This window comes from Tympanuchus pallidicinctus, unplaced genomic scaffold (genome assembly GCF_026119805.1).
Source record: "Tympanuchus pallidicinctus isolate F22 unplaced genomic scaffold, pur_lepc_1.0 scaffold8, whole genome shotgun sequence".
NCBI lineage: Eukaryota > Metazoa > Chordata > Aves > Galliformes > Phasianidae > Tympanuchus > Tympanuchus pallidicinctus.
In genome coordinates, this window is record NW_026294802.1 from 5,951,691 (window position 1) to 5,967,535 (window position 15,845).

Consider the following 15,845-nt stretch of genomic DNA (forward strand, 5'->3'; position numbering starts at 1 on the left):
GGCAGTAAATTTTTAGCATGCAGTTGGTTAGGAGAAATGAAAATTGCCCGCATGTCATTTCAAGTTTAAATGAAATTTGATATATGACAAACTCTCTTTTCCTATAGTTTCTTGCATTTATGAAGACCTGAGTTAATCCTTGCAAAAGTAGCATGTAAAAACATGACTCTATGATTTCTAAGGTACCAACCTCCTTTCAAACTGTCAAACGCTATATACATAAGATCCTCTGGTGAAGACAGTCATTGCTGCATGGCGTCACTAAGTAGAACAGTGCAGCTGTATGGCTGTGCCTCATGGGAACCAACAGAACTTTTGCTCCAGTAAGCCAATGCCCTAATTACATAGCGCCTTGTATCTGCTCTGAGTCACAGCATTTCACCAAGACAGCTAATTGGTCTGTTAATTATTAAGATGCTTCATTGTTGTCATGGCAACATATTTATCATCCTTTGTTCTGCAATAACAAAGGAATTAATGACTGTTAAAATGAAGTACAAGGATGTCAAGCAACCAGGATAAAAAGGTGTAGGGAAGCTACTGACGTGTAACTCCAGGTACATCCACTATTACTGGCTTTCACTTAGCAATCCTACAGACACACCTTCCGTAACTTTGAACAAATACATTTTGAGTGACAAAGCCTGGACAAAAATCTATAGTATAAAACAAGTTTTCATTGGAATAATGATAGTATGAAGCTGAGTTCTAAACAGCAAGAGTAGCATATGTAAGACAAAAGAGAAGGATAGGATGGTGATGTACAATATGATTTGAGATTAACAACATGTGGCTCTGATCTATCTTCAAGAGATGATATTCAGGTGATGTTTTAGACCATATCCAGGAATGGACACCAGCATTTGAATCACATTTTGCCAGGACTGAGCTTACTATTTCCATCACCAAATTCAATTGACCTGTTTGCTTTTCTTTAATCTTAACATTCCCACACACCTCACTTTTGCCTTTGTGCCTCATGGGAGCTGACTTACTCTTCTAGAGCTGAATGACAAGCTCCTCTCCTACTTAATGCTAAAGAGCTCAAAGCTCTTTGAAAATACAAGTGAACATTTGAAGGAAGAAATATTAGTGAATCTATAAACTACACTGCAGCATACCTTCACGAAGTACAGGGAAAAATGGCCCTCTCTAACACTGAGCAAAAATGCATTTAAATGAACACCACTGCAGGAATTCTACTGCAGTTTACTGCACCTACTATTAGTTACTTACACCTACTATTAGTTACTTAAGGTGAGACAAGCAGGGCTACTCAGGGGAAATGAACTGTCCCTCTAGGAAAGATTTAAAACTTATAATTTAGACAAGATAGAAAGAAAAAGCTTCCCTACAGTAGATACTGAAAGAGCAGGACAGATGACAGACTTTAATTTTGTAAAACTGTGCTGGATTTCACTTTTATTTTATGTATTCATATCCCAGTCCAAATCACTCTGGAGATCTGTGGAAATATTTTGACAGCTTGAAGTAGCTCTGGATTACTCCTTGGAACTTCTTTCTTCCCCTGTGTTGCCATAGAGAGTTTTCAAGCCTATCTGCCAGCTAGTTATTTCTTCTGTCTGTTTAGGAAGTCAGACAGTCTGATCACCTACAGATTTACCTGTTGGCACATAATGCATAAAACCGTTCCAATTAATATCCAATTAGATAGATAGCAGCATAGCAGTTGCAGATAGCAGTTGCATGAGATCCTTGTCATGCGACGGAGTATCATTTTTTGTCCCTCTGCCTGTCCCTCTTGTAGCAGCTACAATGTCAAAGCCGCCTTCCCAGTACTCTGGAAAGTTCCTCAGAGCAGTTTGGACACCATGCTCCCTATCTCATAGGTGGATATAGTAGCTGCAATCAGGCACATGCAGGGCAACATGGCTTAAATGCAGCTATACAGTCTTATCATTCAGGACATGGTTCAGCTGCTGTAGTCAGCTAGACCTTGGCTGGAGTGCTCTACTTTTTGGTTGCCTGTTGTCTGTTCCTTGTTTTTGCAAAAGTGGGAAAAAAAATCACTTCTACACTCACCAGTTCTAAGAATGCACTGAGCTGGCAGAGTACTGGTCTTAGGGACTCTCAGAAAGCCAGCAAAAAATGTGTCCACTAAATGTAAAACACGTCTCCTACAATCTTGTGTGTCAATGAAAATGGAGTGGATGTTTTTTTATTATTATTATTTGGCTTTTGCTTGTTGATTTGTTTCACTCGGTAGCATGCATCCATTTAGCAAAAGGTCCACTGAGTTAAAGCCACTTCCTATACAGGATTTCTACTCTTATAGTGTTACACAGTACTTCAAATGCCTCTTTTAACCTCCTATTTTGTGTTAAGAAAACATTCATTTAAAAAAAAATTATTATTATTTATTCTTATATAGGAAGTGTTCTTTTTAACTTGCTACCTGCTTCCCATGCATTAAATTTGCTGACAGTATTTGAAGAAAATCATGTTAGGTACTACAGATCACTGCACATCTTTTCTTCAGAACTTTTCAAAATAACTCAGTATCAGCAACAAAATCAAAGTTTCTGTCCTTCAATTTAATACAAAAGAAATCATTGCTGCAATAGTACATGCTTGACATATATTCCAAAATACAGAATCTGTATTGCTTTGAAATCAATCTGTAAGGACTACGTTCTTAGACTGGGATTTTAATTCCTTTATAAGAGGCATACATGTCATGAATAAATGCCATCAACAATAAATCTTTAATCTTTTTCTTTAATGAAGAGGAAAACTTTCATCTGTAAAAGCAACTGCTAGGACTATAAAAATACATCTGTGAAAAGACAGACTTGCAGTACTTTGAAAAATCACACGAGGATGGATTTTCCTATACACACACAAAAAAAGGAAGTGTTGTAAATACGTATATGTAAATACATATGTATTTACAAAGTAGTAGAAGATAGATTTAATCTTCATAAAACAGTGAGGTAGCTGAAGATCTGCCATCTTTTTTGGGATATTCAGTTAACGATACAGATGCTTTACCTTCACACGGCTGCTGTTTTGCCCGTAACTGCTAAGAACTCACAAGTACCCTAGGATCTTGGAAATTTTATGGCTGTACCTTTTCCCAGGAAACATGCCACAGATACAAGTATCCCTTACCTTGATGATGACGTGGGCTCTGTGATCTGTCTCTGCATGCGTGCATGTCTGATCAGATGTTCTTTCAGTGCGTTCTGGACCTCTGCTGGTATATCGGGTGAAGTGTGGCTAATTTTCAATGCAGCTTCAAGTACCTTTGTTGTAGGTTTCCCATTTTCTTTAACTTCCTTTTTCTCACTGGTCTCCAAAACCTCTGTAGGAGCACTGGAAGTGCTCTGCGGGACATTACTGGCATTGGAAGTTAGAGGTTTGCTTCTCCAGCAGGGCCAGCACAACTTCCAAAAGACAAAAAGTGAGACTACCAGCAAGGCGAGCCCACAGAAGCTGACGACTACTGCTAACAAACTGACTGAGATGTCTGCAAGGAATTAGAAACAGAGATCATAATGACAGACAAACATGAAGAGAAAAGAATATGAAAAAAGTGAGAAGATAGAAGCATTGCAATCATTGTCCCATGATGAGTTTTGAAGCCTCATTCAAAGACATTTTTCTTTTTGATATCTAAGCCTATGCCTTTAAAATGCTACCATTCTCCACTACCTCTTTTCCAAATTCCCCATTCATTGTTGCAAAGGCTCAGGGCCAGTACTGAAACCACCGGCAACAGACAGACAGTCAAACTTCTTAGGAAGTAAGGGACTACCCAAACAGTCCCAAATCCACCTATCTATAGTGATCAAATGGTGTTTGCTTGGAATACATCTTGTGGAAAAAAAATTAAACAGCAATCAACATTTTCTGTAAGCATCTATGAAGACAGGTCAGTTACAAACACCCAGGCTGATAGAGAAATTCCTTAGGACTTGTCAAACTTTTGACTTTGTGTGCTAACTTGTTCATAAGCATGTTAAAACAGGATAAACAGGAACAAGTTACAGTCTGCCATGAACAATAAGTTGTAATGGTTAAATCTCAAACACTGTCGATCATGACATGAAGTTGCCTTCATACTACACTATTCAATGCCCTTGGTTGTACGAAGACCATACCATACACTTAGCTACCCCTGCTGCCCTGCATTTGACTTTCTCTGCCATGGTGCATTAACATATCCAATAAAACTGCCAAAGTAAAAAGAACAGATTTCGTACTGACTGAATTCTGCAAACAGACTTGTATTTTAGGAGATGGTGGATCACCAGAAATGCTGATTGGAGCTTAATTAAGACTTTTATTCTGTGTGACACATTTCAGTTTGATTTTTCCAGAATCATGTAATCTTCTAAAATATAACTAAAATAACCCTTTCCTTTTGAAAAGAGGCTGCTGTATGCTTTTTAAAAAAATCAATGAGCCCTACTTAAATGCCCCTCAAGCAAAGGCTGCTGCTGCTTGTGACAACAAGGTTTGACAGTTTAACAGCTAATATTTTGTATCCATAGCTGGAGGCTACAGGCTACTAAACTGAACCAGTGGAAAAGTGCAACCAGGGTATGAGCATACTTTTTTCTAAAAGATCACAGGATAAAAAAGTAGTCCTCTAGATGTGTGTTGGCTCCACAAAACAGTTTGCAGCTCATGAGTCCTCCTGGGAGATTAAGTTTCCGGAAGATAATTTCAGAAGGTTTTCTTTATTAATATTTAATCTCCAAATACAACTTTCAGTAAGAAATAATGAGCTTAAGGCCCATTCAACATGAAAATGGATGAGCATAGTCAATGTAAATAGGTGTTTATAGTCTGAAGACACACTTCAGCTCAACCCTACTTCATGTATGTCCTGGCCAGCTTCATGGAAGAATTGGCAGTAGATGTGCTTTTGTATTTGAAGAGTTTAGCACTAACTGCTTCCCTGCCTTGAACAGAAGTATGCCTCCATAAACACTTTTGACAGGCCTGGGCATCTTTTTCTGCCTGTTGTTAAATGTCAAAATGTAGCCCTTGGAATATTCACGTCAGCTTAATGAGAAATTCATACAGCAAATTTCGATTTAAGATGCGCCCATAAAATGAATGGATGCATAATTATACCTACTAGCAATGTAACACAAGAAGCAAGCAATACTTTTGCATACAGTTTTTCTAGAGAATGAATCCTCAGTAGGGGTTATTAGGCTATTTGGTTTGACCTACTATTTACCCTGCTATGTTTTCTGAGTCTCATAATTTCTAATGGGCTTGTCCATGTTTTGCAGCAGTGTCTAATCTTGACGGCAAGAGAAGACATTAAGGGATGCTGATGGAGTTTACAGCTTGGTTCAGTGATCAATCGCTTTGTTGCAAATTTGTATTTCTGATTTGTATTTTTGTAGTACTAATTTACAGCCATTGATTCTTTCACACCTTTGTATGAGAGACTGAAAGATATAATATGCCTCATAAGACATGTCTATGCAAAACACAAGTAAGCTAAAAGTGCTAGAAACAAACCAGAGCTTGAAACTCAGTTACCAAGGCCAGTCTCTGGAATGTTTTTAATCATTTAATGTCTCCCAGCCAATTCCTGGGCCTGGGTCATTAGGGAAGGCTAACAATCATTCATCATAGGCACTTGGATGTCCTTCTATTTCAGTAGATGATGGATGGAGACTGTGACATGTCAGTTGGCCTCAGTGCCAGAGAATGGTCACACATTAATTTTATACATGAATACAGAGGTATGCCCCCACTGAAAGAACTTTTTTGATAAACTAAGCCAGCTGAATTTTCGATCAAGCTAGACAGAATATTTTCCCATTCTCAAAGTCTGACAAAATGTAGAACTCTTGCAAAAGGTTGATGGTATCTCAGAAAACAACAAAAAAGAAAGCCAAAAAGAAATTCAATTTGGGGTCATTTGCAAGATTTCCAGCTCAGAGTAGGTGTTATTAGCATAATTAGCTTATATTTTGAGTTGAAGGCTTCTAGAACTGAAAAGTTACAATTACTCATTTAGAAAATGGTGAAACAGATGACATTATTTCAAAAACAGATATATAAATATCCAACAGAGCTTCAATTTAATGAAGGCACTATCAATTGATTCTATCAAAGCTTTTCTAGTCAGTCTTATTTTAAGCTTTTCACTGCAAGACATTTTTCAAGTCTTCTAATAACTTGGTGTGTCTTTTCAATATCTACTTCAGTTCTTCAACTTCCTCTAAATTTTCTTTCTTTATTTCCATTAAACTATTTCAAATGCTCTCTAATCCAGTCTCAAAATCTTTACAGAAAAACTAAGTTCTGCAGCCCTAAAACATAGCATGAAAGTAATTAAGTTTTATGAGTAATGAAAATATTTGAGAGCTAATTCTGGAATCATACAGATTACAGTCTTCACGTCTGCTATTTTAGTAGTTTGCTCAACAGCCTCACATATTGTACTTGATAGTGCAACAAATACTTAAACAAAATAATGAAATACAGTAATTGCTAAGGAATTGAACAACAACAAAAAAATAGTTCATTTCAATAAAAATTGTATTTATTTCATTACATTTACTTCCATAATTACTAGAAAGCAATCAGTATTCCATATCAATTAAGGCAAAAATCATTTTGTTTGATTTTCTCACTTTCGAAAGTCACTCTATTCAACAATTGTTATGCAAGATTTGCTGTTATGAGAAGATTAGAATCATTTGTAGAACAGCAGACAAATGAAGCTTCCTCGACACTTTACATATTACACTAGATATGTTTAATATATTAGCCTTTCATAGCAATTTAAGAATAAAAAACACTAGGAGATGGTTCAGCAGAAGGAGTTTCTTCACATACTCATCGAGGAAATCTGGATAGAGAGGAAAATGGTTACCAAAAGAAGGATGTGTCTTTAGGCATGGATTACGCTTCAGTTATGCAAATATTCTTCAGATGGTGACAAGTTCAAAGACTGCCTTAAGTTTTTAGAGTCAGAAGGAGATACACTCACTGGTCTGGGACAATGCTAACTGTCAACATTGTAAACAATATTCTCACCCTTCTCTGCTGTGAAGGAACAAAAAAATCATTTTCAGCCTCAGGCAAGCTTTTGACAACTCTTTTTCCAAACTGATAATTGCAACTTGTCTTCAATGCTATACATTTGCACAGAATAGATATATTTTTGAATACCTGTCTGGGCATGCTGCACAATGGTTTTGCCATTCCTGTTCACATGATGACTAATCTTAAGAACACGAAGAAAAACCCTTTCTCACAGTGCCCCTCCTGAAAAAGTGGGAAATCTTCCACTCATTTCACTGAAATTAACATTTCACTCCTGGTGATATTTCTTTACTGACTTCTCCTTAATGTCATCTTCATAGTTTTGACAGAATTTCATGACTGAAAGAAAGTGGCCTGTTTCTTCATGTTTTCCTACTTAAAATAGCTCAATGAAGATGTCCACTATTGGTCAGTTTAATACTTCTCATTTCAGAAAGGCATATCTACTTGGGAGATCTTGAGCTATATTTACTTCAACATCTTTCTGCACTTTTTATAAACATTTCTGGAGAGACATCCAGCCATCCAGCATAAGAGGCTTCTTGACAGCCGGTGTTTCATATTAGGCAAGTCTGTAGAAACATCCCCACCTTTTTTCTGGATGCTAGGCAACATTTTGAACATTTTGAACCATAGTTTCTGTACTGTGGTTTCCAACAATTTATTGCTTTTAACTTGCCTCAGAAAAGTTCTGCACATGAACCTATTCTCAAATATGCATACTGGCAGACGTCCATGTCCAAAGCAAATTAAATTCATTTCCATTACAGTTAGTTCTCTGAAAGCATGCGGCCCTTGAGGCTTAGCTTGGGAAAAAAAGGTACTCCTCAGCCCTTACTGAATTTATATTGAGGAGATCACTCAGTGTGTTAATATAGCTGCCCATTTGTGTAAGCAGCAGGCAGGGCAAGGAGGGACCAGTCAGCTACAATTGTGTGAAATCGTATTATGTGGTCTCTCTTGCGCATCACACCACATGACAGCAGGTATACAGAGGTATGTACTGACACATTGCTCCTGCTGGGGCTAGAGGATGGAGACAAGCCTGCAGTACAAAGTTCTACCACAGACTCCTACTTCAGGAATGTTACAGAGCCCAGCAGCTCTTTTCAGCCATTATAAGAGTGCTGTGAATGTCCCTGGCAGGCAGGAATTGAGCTATGTACATGCAGTAGGCTGAAGAGAACCTACTTTTGCTAGCAAAGCAACAGAAGGAAAGGACCTTATGTAAAAAAAGGAGTAGAGTTCTCTTTTGACCCCTTTCTTGGTATGCAGTTGATACTGAATCTCTTAAATATTTGAAGTTCAACATCCAATAACTTTTTTCATAACTATTTTTCTTTAACTGTTTTTTTTTCCTTTTTTTTTTTTCTTTCTACCATTAATCGTCCATAAGCAACTCTACTATTTCCATAGGAACCACTCTGAAGGGAGCTCTGGAATATCAGCAGTCAGCTCTTACAGATTAATTAATACATCTCTGATTTTCTAGAATTTGAAGGATGCAGGAGCTTTATCAATTTTAAAACATGTAGGTCCAACAGATCTCCTTTATCCCTATGCATAGGACGTTGCTGGTCCAACCAAACACTCCTGCTGTTCTGTTTTTTGGGGGGAATTCGAAGAATCAAAAGTTGCTGGTATTCATTTCTACTTGGCATCAGCAGATCTTCCACAAATCCCTCTCTGCCAGGTAAATCCCCAAGGATGGGGATATAATGCTTTGGTATTCCTCAGACAGCAGCAGGTGTAGTCTCTTGTATTTTCTCTCTTAACCTCACTTGGTCACAGCACCTGACTTACCTTTCAAACTACAAAAATAACCTTCACCTTGGAAGTCTGCATATGGTCTCTTCTGTTCTTCCCAAAGTGAAACACACTTTGAAGATCTTCCTCAAATCTTTTGACTCCAGCCCTATTGTGAATGTGTTCTCTCCTACGTTGTTAATTCAGTCTGATGTCTGAAATTGTACAAAATAGCCATCAGCCATCACTATCTCCTGCTGGTATATTGCTTCTTAGTGCTAACAGAACTCAAGGGTAGCATTTTTCTTGCTGGTAAGGGAATCCAATGAAGTCAGGTATCACTGTGATTTGTTACATCTTTACTGCACATAAAATTAGTAATCTCTTGTCAAAATCATTTTATCTAAGTTACACCAATTATCAATGTATCTGATAACCTCTATCTGTCCAGCCTCTAATGGAACATCTTCTTTCACCATTTCAGATCCCATGTATGAGCCTTTCTATTATGTCATGTATATTAGACATAGGGTATTTGCCAGAAGCTTGTTAACCTTTACCTAGTCCACATCATCTTTGGTTTTACAGAAATCTGAAGGAATTTGTCAAAGTAGATGAATATAAATGAATTTTGGTACATGTTGTATGTAATGAGAAAAGATGGCTCTCACTTTGCCTGTCTGGGTCATTGTGTTTTGCCTACACTGCAGGAAGCAAAAGATGCTGGATTGAACACTGGCTTTTCCATTCTAGTTTACTCTAGCAAATGCAAACTGTTTTCCTGCATTTCCAAACTCCTGCCTACCTACTTTCTTACCTCTTAGGTCTCCCTTAGTTTCAGAAGGAGGTAAGCTCCCATTTCTGCATAGCCCACACTTCCCATTCACCTTCCATTAAACAAAAACACAGCTTTGGGTTTTGTCCCATGCTACTCTGACATTTGCAAGTATGTCTCCAAACATAGAAACACTGGGGTTATAAAACATCTGCAAGAATATATCGCTCTCTTCTTTGAGACAAGAAAAAACTGCAAATACGGCACAGGCCCTTTGGACAGCCAGCAATCACAAGCATGCCTCACCTACAACCAAGTTCATGCAGCTCAAGTACCATTCTTGAATTGTCATGGTTATGTTTACTCATACTCAGCAGTATATAACAAACATGTCACACACAGGATAAGACCCAGCTAAACACTTGTCTCTTTATGATCATTATAACTGATTTGTCCCTGAGCTGCTCTAAACATTCTTGTATTTTTCACTTCTTTGCAAAACATGTGAGGGAGGAAGATTCTTCTATAAAATGCTTTTACAGTACATCACTGCTGCCTGCATGTTGAAGACTTCTGCACTGTTATGATTGCCTTCACATCTACTGTAAAGAAATCTGGTTTCTGTGGCATGTTTATCCGCCTGTTATACCTTTATATTGCTGAATTACCTGCTTTTCTGTTTGTTCTTTTTTCTTCACTGCTTGCTAATAAACATTCCAGAAAATACAGTTTTCATAACCCTGCACTTTTTTTTTTCCCCCCAAATCTTATTTTTCTCTGATAATAGTTTTGCTCTGATCAGGTGACAAGTAACATCACAAATAATTTGGCCTATCTTTTAAGTTTATTATTTAATTTTATCATTTTTCTCTGCAATAAAATGCTTAATTGTTTCAAATAGCTGTTACTTCCTAATGAAGAAGTATTTTCCTTTCATGTTTACTTGCAGCCTATGTTGTGTTTTGTGCAGTGTTTTCTTACTCCTATACTTTTGTAGCAAATTTTCAGAGATTTTCTGGGATAGGGTTAGAAGCTTATTAGGTTAAAGTAAATAATAATAATGATAATAAAAATAAAATAATTGTGATTAGAATATTTAGGTGAATAACAAACAGACCTGTACAAGCTGATGCTCTTTGCATGGTCAGTTTAAAACAAATTCACTGCAAGAGCAAACAACACCCCCTAGAGCTCTCCAACCATCTTCTAGCTGGCTAAAATATGACCTCCTGGCAGGGAAACGATTGACTTCCCATCTCTGTTAAAAACACTGTTTTCCCATGAGAACTGATAATGAGATTCTTGAGTTTGCAGGCATACCAGGCCTAGCAAAGCAAAGACAGCAGTAAGTGGCCAGCATCTGCAGAGGATGTGGGATGGCAGCGAGTTTTAAACATGTCCCCAGAGCAGGATGCCTATCTTCCTCTTAGTACAGTTCTTGTAACTGCCTTAAGCTTCAGAAATGCTCCCAACTGGGATTTTGAAGTGCTTGGCTCCTTAAAATGAGGAGATGCTTAACTGGCAAGAAAATGAACTAGAGTTCCTTATTGCTCAGACAACCTGAGTGTAAATACAGGTAAAACCAAGCAGCACATATGAATTTTGGACATTTCTAGAAAATAATTTGCATTAAATTTTGTTGGATGCAATCCTGCACATGTGTGTAGTTCCCAAACTCTTCCCATTATTTGAAAAATACTTTTGCCCAAAGCTGTTAGATGTAAAGGTGTAAAAATAAATCAGTTGCACCTCTAATTCAGCATTTTGCAAAAAACATTATACTCTTCTGAAGAATGCTCACACAGTCATCTAACTATATAAAGGCACCATCAATGTAAATAGCTTCCTAATCTTTTTTTCTTGAGTACACCCCTTGGGACAAGATAATTAATAGTCCTTGTAATTACCAGGGTAGAAAATATAACGGCAGATGTTGTATCTTCACTAATTGTCCAAAGCTCTGGGAAATTTACAAAATGATTTCTCTCCATAAGATTCGTTACTACGAGTTCCATAGATTAATTATCCATTACATGAAATATGATTACCTTTCTTGACCCAAGTCGTGAGCAGTAACTCAGGGTCCTACTGTTTTGTTGTTGCCACTAAGAGGAAAAGACACTGAAGAATCAGCTTTCTCTTTGATGTAGTCCTGTTTGTCTGCAAAGAATGTTCAAATCTTCATTTCTTTGAGAACACAGGGCGTCAAATGCCTGGAGGTTATCATTATTATTGTCATTATTATTATTATTGTTGTTGCTGTTGTTGTTAGCATTAAACCAGAGCGGCTCTCCTTCCTGCTTTGTTGTTTCTTTTTGTATCCTGTCTTTCAAAGCAATACTCTCCTTTATTTTCTTTGGTCTGACCATGTCTCTGGTTTCCTCTTCTTGTTCATGTTTGATTCTGTTACCCATGCTGTGCTTCTAGACATCTATACTGTCAAAACAATAACAACAATAAAGCAGTTCCCAAGCTCTCCACTTGCCAGCGAAACTTGTTGGGTCACAAAGTCAATGTTGTCTCATATTTTTGTTTGAGTCTGGGTTGTGGTTGTGATTCCTCTGAGAAGGTCAAATGCTTTATTCAGCTGAACAGAAAGCAGTGATCACACCCTCCAACACAGCCAGATCACAGCAGCTCTAATCACCAATTTTAATGTTCTAAGTTCCAGAACATCACTGCATCTTTGTATTAAATAGAAAAGGTTTGCTTTCCTTTTTACCATCCACTCTTTTGCCTTCTGAAATGTTTCTGTACTATTCTATTCTTTCCTTTCCAAACATAGGTCTCCTCATCTTTTAGCCTTCTTTTCTGCGCTGAAATCTCATCAGTGATTTTCATATGTACTACATTTATGACACTTTCAGGTAACTCGATTTTTAAGTGAAGAAAACTGAATGATCACAGAGGGAAAATAGGCTGTTCCTATATAGGTAACTATTTTATTTCCTTTTTGCATTTCTTTCTAAGCTGCCTTCCACACTATTTGCTGTTCGAATTTTCAATGAATTTTTAGTTGTGATTATATAATAACATAGTATAATAAACCATTATTCTGTAGTCACACTCTCACAGCCTCCAGAACTCCTTCTAACAGCTCAACTATCTTCTTATTCTGACTACAGTAGTTTCTTCGCTGCACTCCTCCGTGCTTGCTACAGGGACTAATGTCCAGTGTGCTGTACAGAGCTCCAAACCACAAATAACTGTGAAAGAGCTTTCCACCTCAGGTTGCTGGAGAAGCTAATGCAAAATAGGGCTAAATTAGCCCATGCTCCTCTTTACCATACAACTAGTGTTGCATGACACCAGACCTGTGCAGAATTTACTAAGCTACAGGAGGATATGTCTACTGGATATAGGCTCACAACAACTGCTACCATTCCGGACACCAGTGTTTCAATACTACACATTTATGACTTCAGTCTCAGAACAGAGAACACTTTAGGTTTCCATCTTTAACTAACTGCAGATGGGGATGTTGAGGACTGTGGACAGCACTTACGTCAATCACAGTGTTGGAAAGATACTCTATGTGCGTTTGAAGAGCAGAAGATAAACCTTTCTGTGACATGACTGGCCTTTCCATAACCAGATTTCTCTCAACCTAAACACTGCATTGACAACCTTTCACTTTCAGAAAACTCGAGTAATATTTACATCTTGTCTACTCAAGTGTTTACATACAAAAATACTGTCAGTTATCAACAACTGTGTGCCTGCTCTTCCTCTGGAGTCATAAAATATTAAAATGTGATTGCTAGCGTTCTTTTTAATTAATGAGATGATGTTTACTTTAACACATATGCTAGTAAAGTTGATACCTTTACTATTTTCCTTTTAAGGAGGAAAAAGTGAGATTTAGGAATTCAGTTGAGATGTGGCACCCAGTGGTTCAAGTCCAGTATCTGTTAATCATCATTTAGTTTCCAATCTAACAATTCTGTTACTTAGAGTTTTCAAATGTAAAACATTAAGTAGATTGCTGACTTTGAAGAAACACAGACAATTGTACAAAAATGTAGACAACTTCAAAAGCACTGTATACAGTCCAATATGAAAGCACTTCATATTGGAGATTTAAATTTTCTAAACAGCAAGTCTTGGTCTACACTGCGGGACATTTTTGTATCCTACCTATGTATGCAAATATACACTTTCCTACTACATGACATATAATAGTGACTCCCTGTGCAGTATTCTCTGCAAATCAGAAAAAGAAGCTAATCTTTTAATAGCCCAATTTTCAAAGACTCATCATGCTGTTTCAGGCAACATTCTATGATTCGCACCAAGACAACTCACAGAGTGTATGGCAGGACTGTACACTGTAGTTTGTATTTCCAAATCACAGCAAACCCACTATCTGGAAGCACGCTACCCCCCACACTCTACTGCCCTGATGGGTTGGCCCCAGAGCCCTGCAACCCTCACCAGCTGCAAACACAAGCACAAAATCCTGGAAGGAACACACAGGTACTGGAGTCTGAAAGAAGAACTGCTCCTTTGTAAAGAAGGCTGCAGCAACAGGTGTTTTTTTATTTTTTGGGGGGAAGGGAGGAGAGGAGTTTGCAGAACAAATCTGTGGGCACTAGAAGAAAAAAAAATGCAATATCAACAGCTTCCGTGGTAGCAACAGCACGGCTAGGGCACATGCTCAGTACCTGCTGCCTTTCATGACTTGGTGTTCAATTTATTCAATTTGCACTGTACACTTGGTATTTGTTGGCTACAATGCAAGTTGTCCTGCTCCATTTGTGCACTGATGGAATAGATTATGATCACTTCTGACAGAAATAGAGAACTTGGTCTTATTTCCAAGCCCTCACCACAAAATACACATGATGGCCAACAACGGGTCTGGAGTGCACTATGTGGAGAAAAAGAGCGGAGCTGCTTTCAGAAGACCCAGACAGTGGCCAAATCAATGACCAAACAACGCTAGGAGTTGAAGTCGAGCCCGGTTTCAACCCCGACATTTTGTTCTGGTTTCGGAACATTTCAATTAACCCGAACTCGCTCCTCTCTCCCCCCACATTTCCCAGACGAGTCCTAGACCGGCGCTCTGCCCCGACCTTATGGCACCCTGCCGGCAGGCAGAACTCTCGCTCAGCCCTAAGCCCTTACCGGGTGGATACGGCCATCCCGCACGGCGCTCTCCCGGCTCTCAGCGCACGGGGCGCGGAGCTCGGCGGCTACCCCACGCGTGCCGCGTCCCACCCGTGATAGCAGTGGTGAGCACAGCCCCTGCCCCACCGCCGTCCCCGCCGCACGGAAAACCTGGGGCTGGTAACGGAGCCGCCAGGGGCAGCGAGTGAGTGGCTGCGGTGTGGCTCCAGCTCATCGCGGTGCTCGCACGTCGGAGAGGATCTCACCCTCTTCGATTCCTCTCTGTGCTCCCCACTCCCGCACCCGTCCCCGTCCCTGCGGCGGTGAGCCCACCCTAGGTGCGAGGTGCCCGGCGGCTCTTTCCTCGCTGCGCTCCGGACGCAAGCCTCCAGGTCGAGAGGATTTTAAAGCAGGCTGCGTGCCTGCAACCCCCGCCCCCCCACCCCCCCTCCATCGTCGTCCGCCCCCTCGACACGCAGGGAAGGCAAAGCAAAAAGTTGCGCTCTCCGGCCACCCACGCGGCGGCTGCAGGACGGGAGCGGCGGGGCCGGGGCCAGTAGCGGTACCTGTGCCGCCGATGCCCTGTCGGGCGGTCTCCAGTGGGAAGATGCCTGCGCACTTCTCCCGCTCCACCTGCCCGCCCAGGCACAGCTCGGAGATTATTTGAAGCGCTTTGTGGCAGAGGCTGCCCACGCTGTCCTCCGCGGAGAAACTCATTTTCGGGCCGGCCTGTCGCTAAGTCATGGCTGGAGAGGGGCGGCTCCGCGCCGGACCCGAACAGTCTCCCGCGGGGAGCGGTGCGGAACGGACTGGAGCGGAGCGGCGGGCGGGCGCGGCGCGAGTGAAACCGCGCTCACATCCGAAGAAGTAGTGAAGGTTGAGGGGGGAGGAAGGGGGGAGGGAGAGGGAAAAAAAAGGGGGGGGCAGGGGGGGAATAAAAACGGGGGGGGGGGGAAAAAAAAGCATCCACTTAGCAACGCCTTTTGTGCCTAGCGGGCTTCGGTAGGCGGCTCGGCCAATGGCAGCAGGGCGAGGGGGGAGCAGGTGGCGGGGGGTCTCTGCGCATCCCTCGGGGAAAGTTTTCCGTCCCCGCCCCGCGGTCCCGAGAGCGGCGGAGCAGCGCTGTTTGGCGCGGCGCGGTACAGTGCGATGCGGAGGCACTGCTGGTTGA

General features: G+C 40.3%; 1 protein-coding gene across 1 annotated transcript in view; it reads right to left on the bottom strand.

Moving 5' to 3' along the window:
- Positions 1-15,515, bottom strand: part of SYT10 (synaptotagmin 10) — a 32,768-nt gene extending 17,253 nt beyond the window's left edge. Inside the window, exons 1-2 of the mRNA XM_052669406.1 lie at positions 15,241-15,515; positions 3,133-3,490 (exon numbers count right to left, since the gene is read on the bottom strand). Coding sequence (XP_052525366.1) covers positions 3,133-3,490; positions 15,241-15,391 — 509 coding nt within the window. The 5' untranslated portion in view covers positions 15,392-15,515. The remainder of the gene's footprint in view (positions 1-3,132; positions 3,491-15,240) is intronic.
- Positions 15,516-15,845: the final 330 nt, after the last annotated feature.